Source organism: Dendrobates tinctorius, unplaced genomic scaffold (assembly GCF_039654945.1).
Source record: "Dendrobates tinctorius isolate UK_male_01 unplaced genomic scaffold, ASM3965494v1 ptg000115l, whole genome shotgun sequence".
Taxonomy (NCBI): Eukaryota; Metazoa; Chordata; class Amphibia; order Anura; family Dendrobatidae; genus Dendrobates; species Dendrobates tinctorius.
Window position 1 is genome coordinate 2,364,159 of NW_027361783.1, and position 16,702 is coordinate 2,380,860.

The 16,702-nt window shown below is 42.0% G+C and overlaps 1 protein-coding gene across 1 annotated transcript in view; it reads right to left on the reverse strand.

Moving 5' to 3' along the window:
* Positions 1-16,702, reverse strand: part of GMPR (guanosine monophosphate reductase) — a 137,134-nt gene that overhangs the window by 107,742 nt on the left and 12,690 nt on the right. Inside the window, exon 5 of the mRNA XM_073589944.1 lies at positions 13,749-13,830. Coding sequence (XP_073446045.1) covers positions 13,749-13,830 — 82 coding nt within the window. The remainder of the gene's footprint in view (positions 1-13,748; positions 13,831-16,702) is intronic.

A 16,702-nucleotide genomic window follows, 5' to 3' on the forward strand; every position in this document is an offset into this window, starting at 1 on the left:
TGGAGGCTAAAAAACACAGCATTCCAAGAAAAACACTTGCTACCCACAGTAAAATTTGGTGGAAGTTCCATCATGCTTTGGGGCTGTGTGGCCAAGGCCGGCACCGGGAATCTTGTTAAAGTTGAGGGTCGCATGGATTCAACTCAGTATCAGCAGATTCTTGACAATAATGTGCAAGAATCAGTGACGAAGTTGAAGTTACGCAGGGGATGGATATTTCAGCAAGACAATGACCCAAAACACAGCTCCAAATCTACTCAGGCATTCATGCAGAGGAACAATTACAATGTTCTGGAATGGCCATCCCAGTCCCCAGACCTGAATATCATTGAACATCTGTGGGATGATTTGGAACGGGCTGTCCATGCTCGGCGACCATCAAACTTAACTGAACTGGAATTGTTTTGTAAACAGGAAAGGTCACAAATACCTTCATCCAGGATCCAGGAACTCATTAATTGCTACAGGAAGCGACTAGAGGCTGTTATTTTTGCAAAAGGAGGATCTACGAAATATTAATGTCACTTTTATATTAAGGTGCCCATACTTTTGCACCGGTCAAATTTTGTTTAAATGCAGATTGCACATTTTCTGTTAGTACAATAAACCTCATTTGAATCCAGAAATATAACTGAGTCCATCAGTTATTAGATATATGAAACTGAAATAGCTGTTGCAAAAACCAAAATTGTTATAAAGAAAAAAGTTTAACATTAATAGGGGTGCCCAAACTTTAACATATGACTGTATAAGAATATTCGGAAGTAAAGCGCTTGTACATGTTCCCAAAGAAAGGCGAACTAAGTGGGAATCTCACGCTAAGGAAGGGATCCTGGTAGGCTACAGTGAAGCCCAGAAAGGTTATAGGATTCTACACCAAGCGGCCCTCAAGCTGCCGAATACACTGTAATAGTTGCTGCTGTTCTGCCATCACTAGCCAGACCCTGGAGCTAGTACTAGTATAATGTTAGGAACGGCGGAACGCACTAAATAAAAATAATAATAAAGTGCGTTCACCGCTCGGGGTCCACCGTGCAGTAGGTGATATAACCGCTGCTAAGTGGTGGCAGGAGCAATATGGCGGTAATGCGCACAGGGTTAAACGTCACCCAGGTGCACAGAGCAATCTCAGTTAAGTCACAAAGATGCCAAATAAATACAAATACAAAAGACTGAGCCTGTTGAGGTCACAGTACTCAGTAAAAATACACACACGGTATCAGTTCACAGGAGTAGCCCAAGACGGCAGCACTACGTCCGTCTAGACCTACCGTGTGTGCGGCATCGCAGCTGCAGACGAAAAGGAGAGCTGCTACTGCAGCGCGGCGTGGACACTGCCGCTAAACGACAAAGCTATGACGCAAGCGCAATGTCGGACGCTAGCAGCTGTGGATATTGCAGCAGAGGAGAGCTGGCGATGATGCTAACTCAGTCCCTAACCACATACGTAATATCAGAGGGAAGTGGTTTTAGAGTCACTCACTAGAATCATTCATCCATCCTCATACACACAGCAGCAAGTAAGTCTATAATAGTGCATGGCGGAACAGCCATGCGCGCCTTTTATAGCAGCCGGGACCTTCTGCAAGCCTCCAGATCTCTGAGATGGACCAATGAGATCTGAAGCAGGACCTGAGCACATGACTCCCGATCTCCAATGGGAGATCGTCCCATGAGCATGCTCAGTAGGAGGGCAGAAGGACTTAAGGTACTGTCACACTTAGCGATGTACCAGCGATCCCGACCAGCGATATGACGCGGTCAGGATCGCTGGTACATCGCTAAGTGGTCGCTAGTGAGCTGCCACACAGGCAGATCTCACCAGCGATATCGAAGGGTTCGGGGTCGCTACTTACCTGTCAGACGAGGCGATCCTGACGTCCTCCCGCCCGCGTCCACGCATCGCTCGTCATCACAGCAGGAAGCTGACAACGAGAAACAGCCCAAGACGTTCTCGCGCGATCAGCGATAACCAGCGGGGGAGCGGTCGGAGGTAAGTATCAGACATAGCGATATCGCTATAACGTCACAAAAACCAATGACGTTATAGCGATATTGCTAGCGGTATCGCTTAGTGTGACAGGCCCTTTAGCCTCAGGAGAGATTTGCTGCAAGGCAATCTCCTCTGACATCTCCTCTGCAGTAGATAAACAGCAGGAGACTGCAGAATGTGAGGGTCTGGATCCCTGCAGAGTAAACGCAGAAATCCGACGCCTAACAGTAATGGACTATTCAGCATGGTACCCAGAGGCGGTCTCATTGAGAAACTCCTCCACCGGCAGTTTAGCGCAAGAGCTAGTCCATATTTTATCCCGGATGGGCCTGCCAAAGTAGATCCCGACTGACCAATGGACTCTTTTTATGTCCAAAGTGATGAGGGAGTTGTGTAAGGCTCTCCAGATTACCCAACTCTCTACGTCAGTGTACCATCCAGAGACGGACGGCCTGGTGGAGAGGTTCAAAAAGACCTTGAAATCTATACTTAAGTATGGTGGTGAAAAAGAATGGCCAAGACTGGGATTGCCCGCCACCGAACCTACTGTTTTCCATTAGAGAAGTCCCACAGGTCTCTAGGGGTTCTAACCGTTCGAGCTGCTATACAGATGGCACCCTTGGGTACTTCAGGACATTGCAAAGGAGAACTGGGAAGAGGAGGTAGCACCCCACCAAAGCATCATCAAACATGCAGCCCAGATGCAGGACAGGATCATGAAAGTGATGTCGATTGTGAAAGAGAGCATCCTTCAAGCACAAGAGGCCCAGGCAAGGATCTACAATTGGTTGGCAAGATGGAGACAGTTTAGCCCTGGAGACCGGCTGTTGCTGTTGATCCCCACAGTGGAAAATAACTTCCTGGCTAAGTGTCAAGGTGATCAAAAGGTTGAGTGACGTCATTTACAAGGTTCACCAACTAGGGAGAAAAAAGCCATACCAAACAAACAATGGCAAGACAGGGAACTGGTGGAAGCTACGTGACTGGGCATCAATCCTGAAGCCAGGGTCGAGAATGTCACAGTGGCAGAGACACTATCACCGGCCCAGAAGCAAGCAACAATGCTGAGAGCTGCTTCAGTGCAACTGGGACCTGATTTCAGAGTTGTCAGGTTGTACGCAGATTGTGGACCATGAAATCCTGCTGGAACCATGTTAGCATGAGCCAAAAGCCGTATTGGATTCTCGAAGCCTGCCGCAATGTGATCTCCAAGGAGGAGAGGAGAATGTTGAGCCTGGGCGTCATCGAGGAGTCAAAGAGAAGCTGGTCCAGCCCTATTGTCCTTGTGCCAAAGCCAGATATGGAAAGTTGTGTTTCTGTAATGACTATAGGAACCTAAGTGAGGTATCCAAGTTCAAAGCATATCCCATGCCCTGAGTCGATGAGCTCATTGAGAGGCTAGGGTCAGCCAAATAAATCACCACTCTGGACCTAATGAAAGGGTACTGGCAAATTCTCCTGTCCCTAAGTGCTAAGGAGAAGACAGCGTTCTCTATGCCTGACGGGTGCTTTCAGTATACCAGGATGTCGTTTGGTCTGCAGGGAGCCCCAGCTACCTTCCAGAGGGCCATGGACCAGATCCTAGCCTCTCACAAAAAGTACGCTGCAGCTTACCTGGATGGCATTGTGATCATCAGCCCAGATTGGGGAAGTCATCTACAGAAGGTCCAGGCGGAACAGGATGTGCTGAGGAAGGCAGGGTTTACCATAAGAAGTGCACCATGGGGAAAAAAAGAGGCAAAACTCTTGAGCTACATAGTTAGAAGGGGTGAAATCAAGCCACAAGTAAATAAGGTAGAGGCAATCCAGAATTGGCAGCACAACCGGTCTCCAAATAGCAGGTTAGGACGTTTCTGGGAATAGTGGGATACTGTTGTTGATTTATCTCGAATTTCTCCATGATGGCCGGCCCCCTGACTGATCTTCTTAAGGGCACAAAGATGTCAATGGCCAAATGGTCCTCTGAAGCGCCGATGACATTCCAGGTTTTGAAGTTCGCCCTATGCAAACAGCAGGTCTTGGTCGTACCAGACTTCACTAAGGAGTTCATGGTCCAAATGGAAGCCTCAGAGGTCGGGTAGGGGGCTGTATTGTCCCAAGAGGTAAACGGGGAGGAACGTCCCATACTATACTTAAGCAGAAAACTCTCTGCCTGTGAGGAAAAACTATGCCATCTTGGAAAAAGAGTGCTTGGCCATCAATTGGTCAATTGACACGCTAAGGTATTACCTGTTAGGCCGGAAGTTCAGGTAAGTATCAGATCATGCGCACTTGAGATGGATGAGGGAAAGGAAGGGAAAGAATGCCCGGGTGATTAGATGGTTTCTAGCACTAACAAAAGAAAGGAGCATAGATACCAAAATTAATAAATCTTTTATTTTTTCAAGTATTAAAAATTATTATATGATATGAAAAATAATTTTTACAGCCAAAAAAACAGAGGCAATGAAAAAACAATCAGGGGAGATCTACACACGTATACTGGCTTTTAATACATGCATAAATTTAAAATTTTCACAATTTAATGAACATAAGCTCCAGAAATAAATATAATCAAAATGTACTAAAATATCATTCTCATAATCTATAATGGCCGTCTGATTGAATATACAATATAATTAGAAATATATTCACATGAAGTGCCTAGTGATTTGAAAATGCTGACAAAAAATAATGATAAAATAAAGATATAAATATAATCACAAATTGTGCAAAAAAAATGCAAAAAAGTGCAAAAAAACGCATAAAGCTAAAAAATGCCACCATATAAAAATTATATATATATCGAGTAGTAAGGTGCAAAATAGTGTAATGTACTCACTGTAAAATATTCAATAAAGTGTCAGTGTGCAATGACTGAAAAAATATGTACAATGCTGCGGCTTAAAAAAAAATAAAAAAATAAACTAAATAGAGTGAAGTGAATATAATCACTAATTTTGCAAACTAATGCAAAAAGGTGCAACAATAGCGCAATGTACTCACTGAGAAATATTCAATAAAGTGCCGATGTGAAATTACTGAAAAAATATACAATGCTGCAGCTTAAAAATAAAGAGTGAATATAATCACTAATTGTGCAAACTAATGCAAAGAGGTGCAACAACTGTGTTAAATTAGTATGAGGACGTCACCACACAGGGTAAGGGTACCGTTACACGTAGCGATGCACCAGCGATCCCGACAACGATATGGATCGCTGGTGCATCGCTAAGTGGTCGCTAGTGAGCTGCCACACAGGCAGATCTCACCAGCGACATAGCAGTGGTCGGGGTCGCTTCTTACATGTCAGACGCGGCGATCCTGACGTCCTCCCGCCCGCGTCCACGCGTCGCTTGTCAGTGCCACAGGAAGCCCAGCAGGAATCGCCTGACGAAAAATGGCCCAGGCCGTTCTCGCGTGATCAGCAATCATGGAAGGGGAGCCGGTCGGAGGTAAGTGTCACATGTAGCGATATCGCTAGCAATATCGCTGCTACGTCACAAAATCAATGACGTTACAGCGATATTGCTAGCGATATCGCTACGTGTAATGGGCCCTTAAGATAAAGTTGTAGTAAGATAAAATAACGATATAAATATAATCACAACTTGTGCAAAAAAATGCAAAAAACCGCAAAAAGCTAAAAAATGCCACCATATAAAAATTATATATATCGAGTAGTAAGGTGCAAAATAGTGTAATGTACTCACTGTAAAATATTAAAATATTCAATAAAGTGCCAATGTGCAATGACTGAAAAAATATGTACAATACTGCTGCTTAAAAAAAAAAAAAAAGTAAAATAAATAGAGTGAAGTGAATATAATCACTAATTTTGCAAACTAATGCAAAAAGGTGCAACAACTGTGTTAAATTTGTATAAGGACGTCACCACACAGTATAAGGTAAAGTTGTAATGAATTGCAATACACATTTAAAATGGAGCAGTGTCAGACATGTGAAAAATAACTTACTAAGCATGAGCTCCTAAAAGATACTCCCTTCGCCCCAACGCACGTTTCGTGGCTTCAGTCTCACACGTCCAGATAATTCCGGCACCGGAGAAAATGGTCCCGGAGCTATCCGTGTCCGTATCCGTGACCGCACACGGACAGCATCCGTGTGTGGCACGTGTTTACAGGGACCCATTGAATTGTATGGGTCCGCGAGATCCGTGCTGTTGCACAAAAACGGACATGTCAGCGTGTTTTGCACACGGACACACGGTCAATGCAAACACGCTGATATGTGCATAGACCCATTCATTAGAATGGGTCTACGTGTGTCAGTGTCTCCGGTATGTGAGAAAACTGTCACTACACGTGCCGGAGCCACTGATGTGTGAAACTGCCCTTAGGAGCTCTTGCTTAGAAAGTTATTTTTCACGTCTGACACTGCTTCATTTTAAATGTGTATTGCAATTCATTATAACTTTATCTTACTCTGTGTGGTGACGTCCTTATACAAATTTAACACAGTTGTTGCACCTTTTTGCATTAGTTTGCACAATTAGTGATTATATTCACTCTATTTATTTATTTATTTATTTTTTAAGCCGCAGCATTGTACATATTTTTTCAGTAATTGCACATTGGCACTTTATTGAATATTTTACAGTGAGTACATTACACTATTTTGCACCTTACTACTCAATATATATAATTTTTATATGGTGGCATTTTTTAGCTTTATGCGTTTTTTTGCATTTTTTTTGCACAATTTGTGATTATATTTATATCTTTACTTTATCTTACTATAACGTTATCTTACTCTGTGTGGTGACGTCCTTATACTAATTTAACACAGTTGTTGCACCTTTTTGCATTAGTTTGCACAATTAGTGATTATATTCACTCTTTATTTATTTTTAAGCTGCAGCATTGTACATTTTTTTTAGTAATTGTACATTGGCACTTTATTGAATATTTCTCAGTGAGTACATTACACTATTTTGCACCTTACTACTCGATAAACATAATTTTTATATGGTGGTATTTTTTAGCTTTATGTGGTTTTTTGCACTTTTTTGCATTTTTTTTGCACAATTTGTGATTATATTTACAGTCATATGTAAAAGTTTGGGCACCCCTATTAATGTTAACCTTTTTTCTTTATAACAATTTTGGTTTTTGCAACAGGTATTTCAGTTTCATATATCTAATAACTGATGGACTTTGCACAAGGAGAAGCTGTATGGGAGAGTGATGCGAGAGAAGCCGTTTCTGCAAGCACGCCACAAACAGAGTCGCCTGAGGTATGCAAAAGCACATTGGGACAAGCCAGTTACATTTTGGAAGAAGGTCCTGTGGACTGATGAAACAAAGATTGAGTTGTTTGGTCATACAAAAAGGCGTTATGCATGCGCTGTATTGTTGACCGATGCACAGTGACACCATCTGCAGCAAGATGATGCTGCAGGTCTTTGGAGGTGGTCTGTGGATTGTCCTTGACTGTTCTCATCATTCTTCTTCTCTGTCTTTCGGATATTTTTCTTGGCCTGCCACTTCTGGGCTTAACAAGAACTGTACCTGTGTTCTTCCATTTCCTTACTATGTTCCTCACAGTGGAAACTGACAGGTTAAATCTCTGAGACAACTTTTTGTATCCTTCCCCTGAAAAGCTATGTTGAATAATCTTTGTTTTCAGATCATTTGAGAGTTGTTTTGAGGAGCCCATGATGCCACTCTTCATAGGAGAATCAAATAGGAGAACTACTTGCAAGTGGCCACCTTAAATACCTTTTCTCATGATTTGATACACCTGGCTATGAAGTTCAAAGCTCAATGAGGTTACAAAACCAATTTAGTTCTTCAGGAAGTCAGTAAAAAGTAGTTAGGAGTGTTCAAATCAAGAAAATGATAAGGGTGCCCATACTTTTGCACCGGTCAAATTTTGTTTAAATGCAGATTGCACATTTTCTGTTAGTACAATAAACCTCATTTGAATCCAGAAATATAACTGAGTCCATCAGTTATTAGATATATGAAACTGAAATAGCTGTTGCAAAAACCAAAATTGTTATAAAGAAAAAAGGTTAACATTAATAGGGGTGCCCAAACTTTTACATATGACTGTATATCTTTATTTTATCATTATTTTTTGTCAGCATTTTCAAATCACTAGGCACTTTATGTGAATATATTTCTAATTATATTGTATATTCAATCAGACGGCCATTATAGATTATGAGAATGATATTTTAGTTCATTGTGATTATATTTATTTCTGGAGCTTATGTTCATTAAATTGTGAAAATTTTAAATGTATGCATGTATTAAGAGCCAGTATATGTATGTAGATCTCCCCTGATTGTTTTTTCATTGCCTCTGTTTTTTTTGTCTGTAAAAATAATTTTTCATATTATATAATAAATTTTAATACTTGAAAAAATAAAAGATTTATTAATTTTGGTATATATGCTCCTTTCTTTTGTTGTATAACTGTATTTTTGAGCTTATTACCTCTGCATTGTGGGAATTTTTTTGTCTTTAATGGTAACACAAATGCCCGGTCCAGACTTCCCTGTTTAGTGAGTGAAGGTGGCAAAACGCCCGGATTTGACAAAGGTGGGGGGATATGTGATAAAGTCACTGGCAAAGTGCTGGAGGGGAGATACTTTTCACTGAGGCTATTAGCTTCTGTGATTTGAAACACAGGAGTTTGCTCCCGCACACTATGTGTTGAGAGGGGTAAGTCGGTCATTTTAAGGGCTGGATTTTTGTGCACAACCATAGTACAGGTGGGAGGTTGTCCACCTCATCTCCTCCACAGTGGTGTATTATGAGGTTTAAATAGTGGGCCTTCTGAGGCATTCAGTGTTCATTGTGTCTGAAGAGGCTAACTCCAGAAATGTGTTTGCATTTGTATTAAACCTGAACCATTGTCTTGCTAACCATTAGCAGGTGGAACCCCACAACTGCAAGGAATGTGCTTTGTATTACATTTTTGTTTATTTCTTGGGCCAGAAAGGCTGTGTTTGCTTTCTTTGCCAACTCTGCACTGGGTTATTCAGTATCCATAATAAACCCGTCTGAGGTTTAAAGACACAGCGTTCCTGAGTCTTATTTTGTATTCAACCTATCGAGTCAGCCAATCTACCACATTATATATTCCATGATTTGGAATCGAATGTGTATATACTATATGTTCATTGTGAGTTCCCCAATAACTGGCCTAGTAGCGAAAGCAGTTGTGGCCTTGTCCATCCATTGTCAGTCAGTTGCCCAATTGCTCTGACAATTGGAGGCAATTGATTGCTGTTTGTGACAACTTGGTAACAGCAGAGGGATATCTGCAAGATCTCCTGGCTCGCTCCCTTGGCAAATACAATAGTAGATACAGTAAGTAAGGGGATCGATGAGGCAGCGGGTACCTGCATGCTGGGTCTGGAACTAGAGAGGCTGCATCCACAGTTCCTGGGGGAAGCCTGAGTGAGGTGGACCTTTCCCTGTAGCCTGGGGGAAGCTCTAGGAAGGAGGGGTTTGCTGCTGTCGGAGGAGGACGGAAGAGGAAAAAGAGAAAGCACCTGAAGGAAGTCAGTTTGACACCAGGGCAGAGCAGCGCGTAGACAGGTGAGCGGTGCGCACCGCTCCCCATCCTGACACAAAGTACCAGCGCTGCGAAAGGCCAGGCTGCAGGCAGTCAGAAGGGCAGGGACTGCTGTGCTGAGGGAAGCAATGTGCCAAACAGTAATCCAGAGAGAGAGCCGTGCAGAGCAGAGCCATGCAGAGCAGAGTCGTGCAGAGCAGAGTCGTGCAGAGCAGAGCCGTGTAGAGCCATGCACTCAGAACAGAGCCGAGACAGGTGTTGAAGCAGCCACAGAGAGTAGTGCTCCGGCCAGGAGCACCAGCTTCAAGCAGATCAGCGTCACCCGCTGCTAACAGCGGGGACCAGGGAGTTTTGGCAGGAACATGCAGCATGCAGGAGGTTAGTGTCAGCGCTCCCAAAACGGGGTATCTTGAGAGAGCAGGCCTAAGTCTTAGAGGCCGTAGTGCCATTGCCAGTGACTGTCGTCAGAGTCTTGTTCCGACACCGCTGACACCGCCGACACTGCTGTCCATTAGTCACAGGGTCTGTGGACGGGGCGTAGTAATGCGCCCATACCAACCGGAGAGGCGGGTCACTCCTTTTGAACTTTGCCCTCATCAGTTCGCATACAACCGCCACATAGAGAAAACCCCTGTATGGGACAGAGACATTGTCTTCTCCACTTCTATGCCTTCCGGACCCAGGACCGGCTTCAGGACCATGAGGAAACACCGCCAACACCAGCACCCAGGACGCCATCTTCACCAGGACTACGTCAGAACCCCTCCGCGCCACAGCCTTGGTGCCGCCATTTACCCCCAGGAGATTTGCTGCTGATTTCGCCAGATTGATAAGTCTATTACCCCTGAATGTATTGTTTTAATTACCAGTTTTGTTTCTGTGTTCAAATCCACAACTAGTCATGTTAAGCAAACTTCCTCGCTGTTTCTCCCTGTGTGGAGTATCTGTTGTAGAATTAAACCCCCTGTTAACCCTTGCTCTGCTTACGATCGATTACTGCATTCCACGTTCCTGCGAATTCTACAATTGGTGATTAATTAATGCATTATATAATGGTATCACTTGATATATATTAATTATCTTTATGTAGGGAACCACTGATGAATTATTATTGAATTATATTTTTACCTTTTAATTGTTATGCCAATCAGTTTGACATACTTTGCCCCACACACACGCAATTGATTATATATTTCTTTTAATATTTTTTTTTAAATAAAAAAATGTAATGTATTTTAATATTATTAGCTCAATAAAATTCATCATCATATTTATTGTACGCATAAATAAAAAGATTTTTTGATAAATAGCATATCTCTTTTTGATGAATATTTCTTTTGGGTTATATAAAATTTTGGACACACCTGTTCATGTATAGATTTCTTTTCTCTCATTGGAATGTGCACATTATATATTCTAACCGAAGACAACAAGACCAGGAAGGCAAGTATCTGGAAATGTGGAGTAAAGAAGCACAAATCAGAATATGTAGCATAGATTCCTCAAGTACTCCTTTTAACTCTGACGACAGCTTTATAAACCCTTGGAATTCAATCAAGCTTCATCAGGTAGTCACCAGTAATGGTTTCCAATAAACAGGTATGCTTCATCTACAGCTAATTTGTGGTACCACATGCCTTCAAAAAGTTTTTGTGGCCACTAAGTGTGTTTTACAGAGGCAGCGCTAATACACAGTTCCGTAGAGTTCTGAGTCATATTCCACAACTATTCTAAGCCAGAATAAGGCAAGAAGCTCTCAATTAAATAAAAAATCAATCTGAAAAATTGCTAGGACCTTGAAGATATGTACAGTCATGAGAACTATCAATTACTATGATGAAACTCGATCTCATGAGGACCACTCCAGGAAAGGAAGGCCAAGAATTACTTCTGTTGCAGAGGATACGTTCATCAGATTTACCAGCCTCAGAAGCCACAAATTGACAGCACCTCAGTTAACAGCCCTCAAAAATGATGCACAGACCTGAAGTAGCTGACATATTTCAACATCAACTCTCCAGAGGAGACTGCGAAAAGCAGGCTTTTAAGGTTGAATTCCTGCAAAGAAGTCACTCCTCAGCACCACAAACAAAAAGAACAGACTTGTTTGGACCAAGTAACACCAAGGACACTCCACTGGAAGAAGGCTTGTATGTCGAAACATACATAGAGACTCCAGGCGCCACAGTATATTTCTGGTAAATATCTGATACTATGTACCCCTTGTATTTGCCCGCTTCTGTTCTGTGACACACCACACGGTTTATGGGTGTTAGGCGTTAGGTTCCTGCCTCTGCACAGGAGGAATCCCGAGCCTTGCCATCTGCGGTCTCCCATTCCTCCCGGCCGCAGAGGAGCCTGCTCAGCAAAGACATCGTTCCCGGCATCTTGCTCAATCTTCTGGCTTGGTAACTGCTGCCAATCAGGGTTCAGCTATTGTAACCTGCAATAGCCAGCAGTGAGCATCTCTTGGGACTAAGTACTTCTTCCGGCTCACTGAGCATGCCCGTGGGAAGTCCTCTCATTGGAGGTCTGAGGTCACATGCTCAGGTCCTATTGCTGCTCCCATTGGACCACTGGTAAGGTCCCGGAAGGACGCTGCTATAAAAGAGTCGCATGGCCGCACGGCCATGCGCTAGTATAGACACTAATGCTCATGGTGTGTATGATGATGGATGCATGTATCTGGTGACTGACTCATTGGAAACCCCTACCCTTGGTTGTGTCTGTTGTTATAGGGATTCAGAGTTAGAGTTAGCGCGAATGGGTGACTGTGCTCATGCCACTGTGCTCCTGGTACTTTGCACACACTAGCGTCTGATGGTGCCACCCACTGCAGCGCACTATCGTACCACGGCAAGTTACAGTCACCGCCTGTGCGGCGCCATGCGCAAGTTTATCGCTTTCCTCCCTAGTCCGGGTGGTTAGTGGCATTCGCCAGAGCGGTGCTGTGGGCACATAGTGCGCTTTATCTATCTATTTGTTTCCTCCTGGCACCGCAGTTCCGGTGCCATGCACTAGGGTGTCAAGAGGGACTCTGATCCAGTGTCTCAGGGGTAGAGTCCTGTGACTATACACTAGTGTTCACACTGCCATGCTCTGTGAGCTTAACAGGCCACGGCATTTATATTTGGCGGCCTTGCTGCTCTGTGATGTAACAGAATCCGCCTCTGTACAAACAGGGTGTAGATAACCCCGTGTGTTTCTCTATTATACCGCCATATCACGCCCACCATTACTAGCAGCAGTTTACCATCTCTGCACGGTGGACCCCGGGCAGCAAACGCACCTAGCCTCTGCTTTATATTATTAGGTGTGTTTCGCAATCCCTAACAATGGGTACCTTATTTTGTACCTTGCATCACTGCTTACTATTTACTAGTTTTTCGTTTTTACACTTCATATGTGGGCTTCAGTCATGATTTACTGCTTCTATTTACTAAGCCTGTAATATTACTGGTGGTGCCATCTCTTGGTTAACTTTGATTCTCCTTATGCTAATTACTCTGATTGCGTTGATAATAAAAATTACTTTTTAATTCACTATTCTTTGCACATATGATTTCTATCTTGTGGTGTAGAACCATAGTTTTTGTCCTATATTTTTCACAAATTGTTTTACTTTCGCATTTCGCATGATGCCTCATTTTGTTCATTTTGAATTTGCAATGTGCATATTCCAATCAAAACAAGGAGAACATTGCATTAACAGGTGTGTCCAAACTTTTGATTGACACAGTCTGCACAGAAACCCAAATGTAAGGAGATGCTATGACTTCGGCACTGATGTACCTTCATTGAGCATTCAATGGGCATCTGTGCACACTGTTATTAATGTAAAATAAAGTAATGAATATAATATAAACTTACATTTCCATATTTTATTTTGATTTTCCTGCCATGGCCTCAATGAACTGCATGAAAGTATTAGAAGCCACGTAAACTACCGGTAGATCCCAAAGCCCAGCACTTGCATCCTATCGCTTGCGCTGTAACAGTCCCTCAGAATATAGCAATACAGTGAAGATTAGTATAAGTTATATATTAATATCATTACACATCAGCATTCAGCACCTTTAAACTTATAATGAACAGTTGGGTACTGTGGTATAATTCTGTGAATTAAGTGTAAAAAATCATGAAAATCTAAGGATCTGTCTGTGCCTAGAATTCAACTTTTAGGGATTTAAATGAATGACAAAATATAATTTGTACTTGAACTTGCCTGGTCCAATGCCAACTTTTATTATGTCAGCTCCTGAAAGAATGAGCTCCTCCACCATTTCACCTGTAACCACATTTCCAGCCTATAAAATATTAACACATTAAAAATATAAATAGAAATAGAGATTACAATGCTCTTCAAGCTGTAAATGGGGCTGCACAATTTCTAGATTGATTTTACTACTAATGATAACTCTTACAAACCCAAATAGCCCAAACCAAGGAACGACACACAATATATTGAAAAGCTGCTCTGTTCTCCAACTTATTCTCGAGTTCTGATTGTCTAGATCACACAGGCAGTAGGACTTCCGAAATCAAGACCAGCCTTTGCTTCAAGTCTGAAACATCAGCTTTACAAAAAAAAGATGGAAAACGACTCTTGGCTATAATGTTTCCACACCTCAAAAGCAGGGCTACCAACCATCCAGAAATTCAGAAATTCTGGCACAGTCCATAGGAAAAAGGGCACTTTTGTCTCATCCGTTCAAAAAAATTTAATGCGTCTGTGATTTTTTTGAAGTTGGAGAAATTTATAGAGATTATTCAGACAGAAATTATCATCATTCTACAGTTTACAGTGAAGGCAGCTCATGTCTTATAACAACATTTTGGCTTGTAGACATATCACTTATAATCTTAATGATTTATAATGGTTTTCCAATGTGTCTGTAAAAGATATTGTCTGTCCGTGATTTTTTAATAAGCTGTCCAGAAAAAAATTAAAAAACCAAGCTGACAACCCTGTTTTTGCTAATGCCTGTTCTTGCTATTTCTTCATCTATAGTATTGGTCAACTAATTTATCTCTTAATTTAGGCTGTGCCTAGTCATGTGTAAGGCAAATATTGAATTAACTTCATTTTCTACTAGTTTTCATTATTGTTTCTAGTCTTCAGATAATGATGTAATAAGTGCATTTGACTATGCTTTTATGAAGCCGTATACACAAATGATACGTAGGTATTGGCTCATTTCTCACTCATTTGACAAAGTGCTATTCTCATCCACCTCTCATTGTAGAGAAAAAGACAAGCCTTCTGTCAGTGGCCTATTTGTGTTAGTACAGTAGATTATGTTGAAATCCTATAGCTGGCCTCTCATTTCCCTATCATTGGCTAATACAGAAATTAGGAAGGCCTCAAAAAATTACATGTGAGCCGAGTGTTTTTATTTTTCTTTCCTATGTTCCTGTTTACATTTGGTTAAACAAAACAAACTTTTAGGCTATGTGCACATGCTGCGGTTCCGCTGCGGTTTTGGCCCTGCAGAACCGCAGCAGTTCCGCAGACATGGTACAGTACCATGTAACCCTATGGGTTTTCAAAACCGCAGTGCTCATGCTGCAGTTTTGCTGCGGTTTATAAACCGCAGCATGTCAATTGTTTCTGCGGATTCCGCTGCAGTTTCACACCTTTAGCATAGTAGAGGTGTGAAACCACAGGGCAAAACCGCAGGCCAAGCCGCAGGAAAACCGCACGTCACTTTACCTGCGGTTCCGCGGGGAAAAACCCCCAGGTGATTCCGCAGTGTGTGCACATAGCCTAAGGGTTATTCTATTCGGTGCGTCCTAAACTCCACATGTCATCATTCTCCAAGATGGTGTTTGTTTTCTATTTCTGGATATGTGGTTGGTGCATTTTGGCTAGACAAGGCTATTCCCCAAGTCAGACGCACACAGTAAATTTCCTAAATTTAGCATCTAAATGAGCCTCCATGGAAGACAGTGACTCACAGATCATGAGTCAGAGGGAGCAAACAAGCCCTAAAGGAACTTATTGAGAGGAGCGAGTTATTATCATAAACGGCACCTGGAGCTTTAGGAAAGTTGCATATTTTGATTTCAATCATCCATTACAGAAAACATTTGATAATTCTGCTACTTCTGGTATTCAATGTCTAAGTCAATAGAACTATTAGCATGGCTTATGCCTATAGGGTATAAATAAAGGGCCGAAATGTATATCTCACTGTACTGATATTTCTCTACCGTGACCCAATTACATACAACAATCCCACTAGACCACTTCCCATTGATCGCAGTTATGAATATCCAGCTTGACAAGTATTTCTGCAATCATTAGTGCCCATTAGTGATTCCAGAACGAAATCCTACTGAGACAGTGAGGTAATGGTTGTTCCACTAATGTCAGTATACACACATTCTCCCATTAGTGCAAACACGGGGGCAGAGAAATATTCAGTATACAATAACAAAAATGTCTCAGCCTATGCCTATGTCTCAGCTGGGAATAAAGGACTACATTAGTAGTGGTTAACTAGAGTTGTACCTAGAATACAAAAAAACATTATTTGGAGAGAAATTACCCCAGCAACTCAGTTAAATTCGCTTCAAATCAACCTGAAGAATACTTTTTTAAGGATTGGTGAATAGATATAGATTTTCTTCTGCATTGATTATGCTATCTAGATCCATTCATTTTATTGCAAATCATCAATCTCATTGATTTTCTAATCTTTGACAAATGTCTGGTAAATTTGGGGATTAGGGATGAACAGAACCATGAAAGTTCGACTTCTGGTACCTGACCTGAACTTTAGACCAAACTTCGATTCAGGTACTAGAACTGTACCCGAACTTAACCCCCATTTAAAACAATGGGTCCCGGACTTTGGAGCAGGAAAATATTCTCTCTCTTTCTTGGAACTACTAACATTGCAACGACTTCTGGGAGAAGTCTGTGTTCGGCGTTTAGAACGGTTTGTTCTCTCTATTTGGGACTTTCAGAGCTTAAAAATTCTACAGCTCATATCTTGGTCCAGATAATACAGGACACCTTCAGAGGTCGGGAGAAGTCCACGCGTCAAGAGGTCAGGACTGTTTTGTCCCAAGGATGACCTACACAATACTAGACAAGTGTTTTAATGGTTTATCTGGTTGGTGTACATAGGGATGATGCACACCCCTGACAAAAGTTCCCAATATAAACTCTTC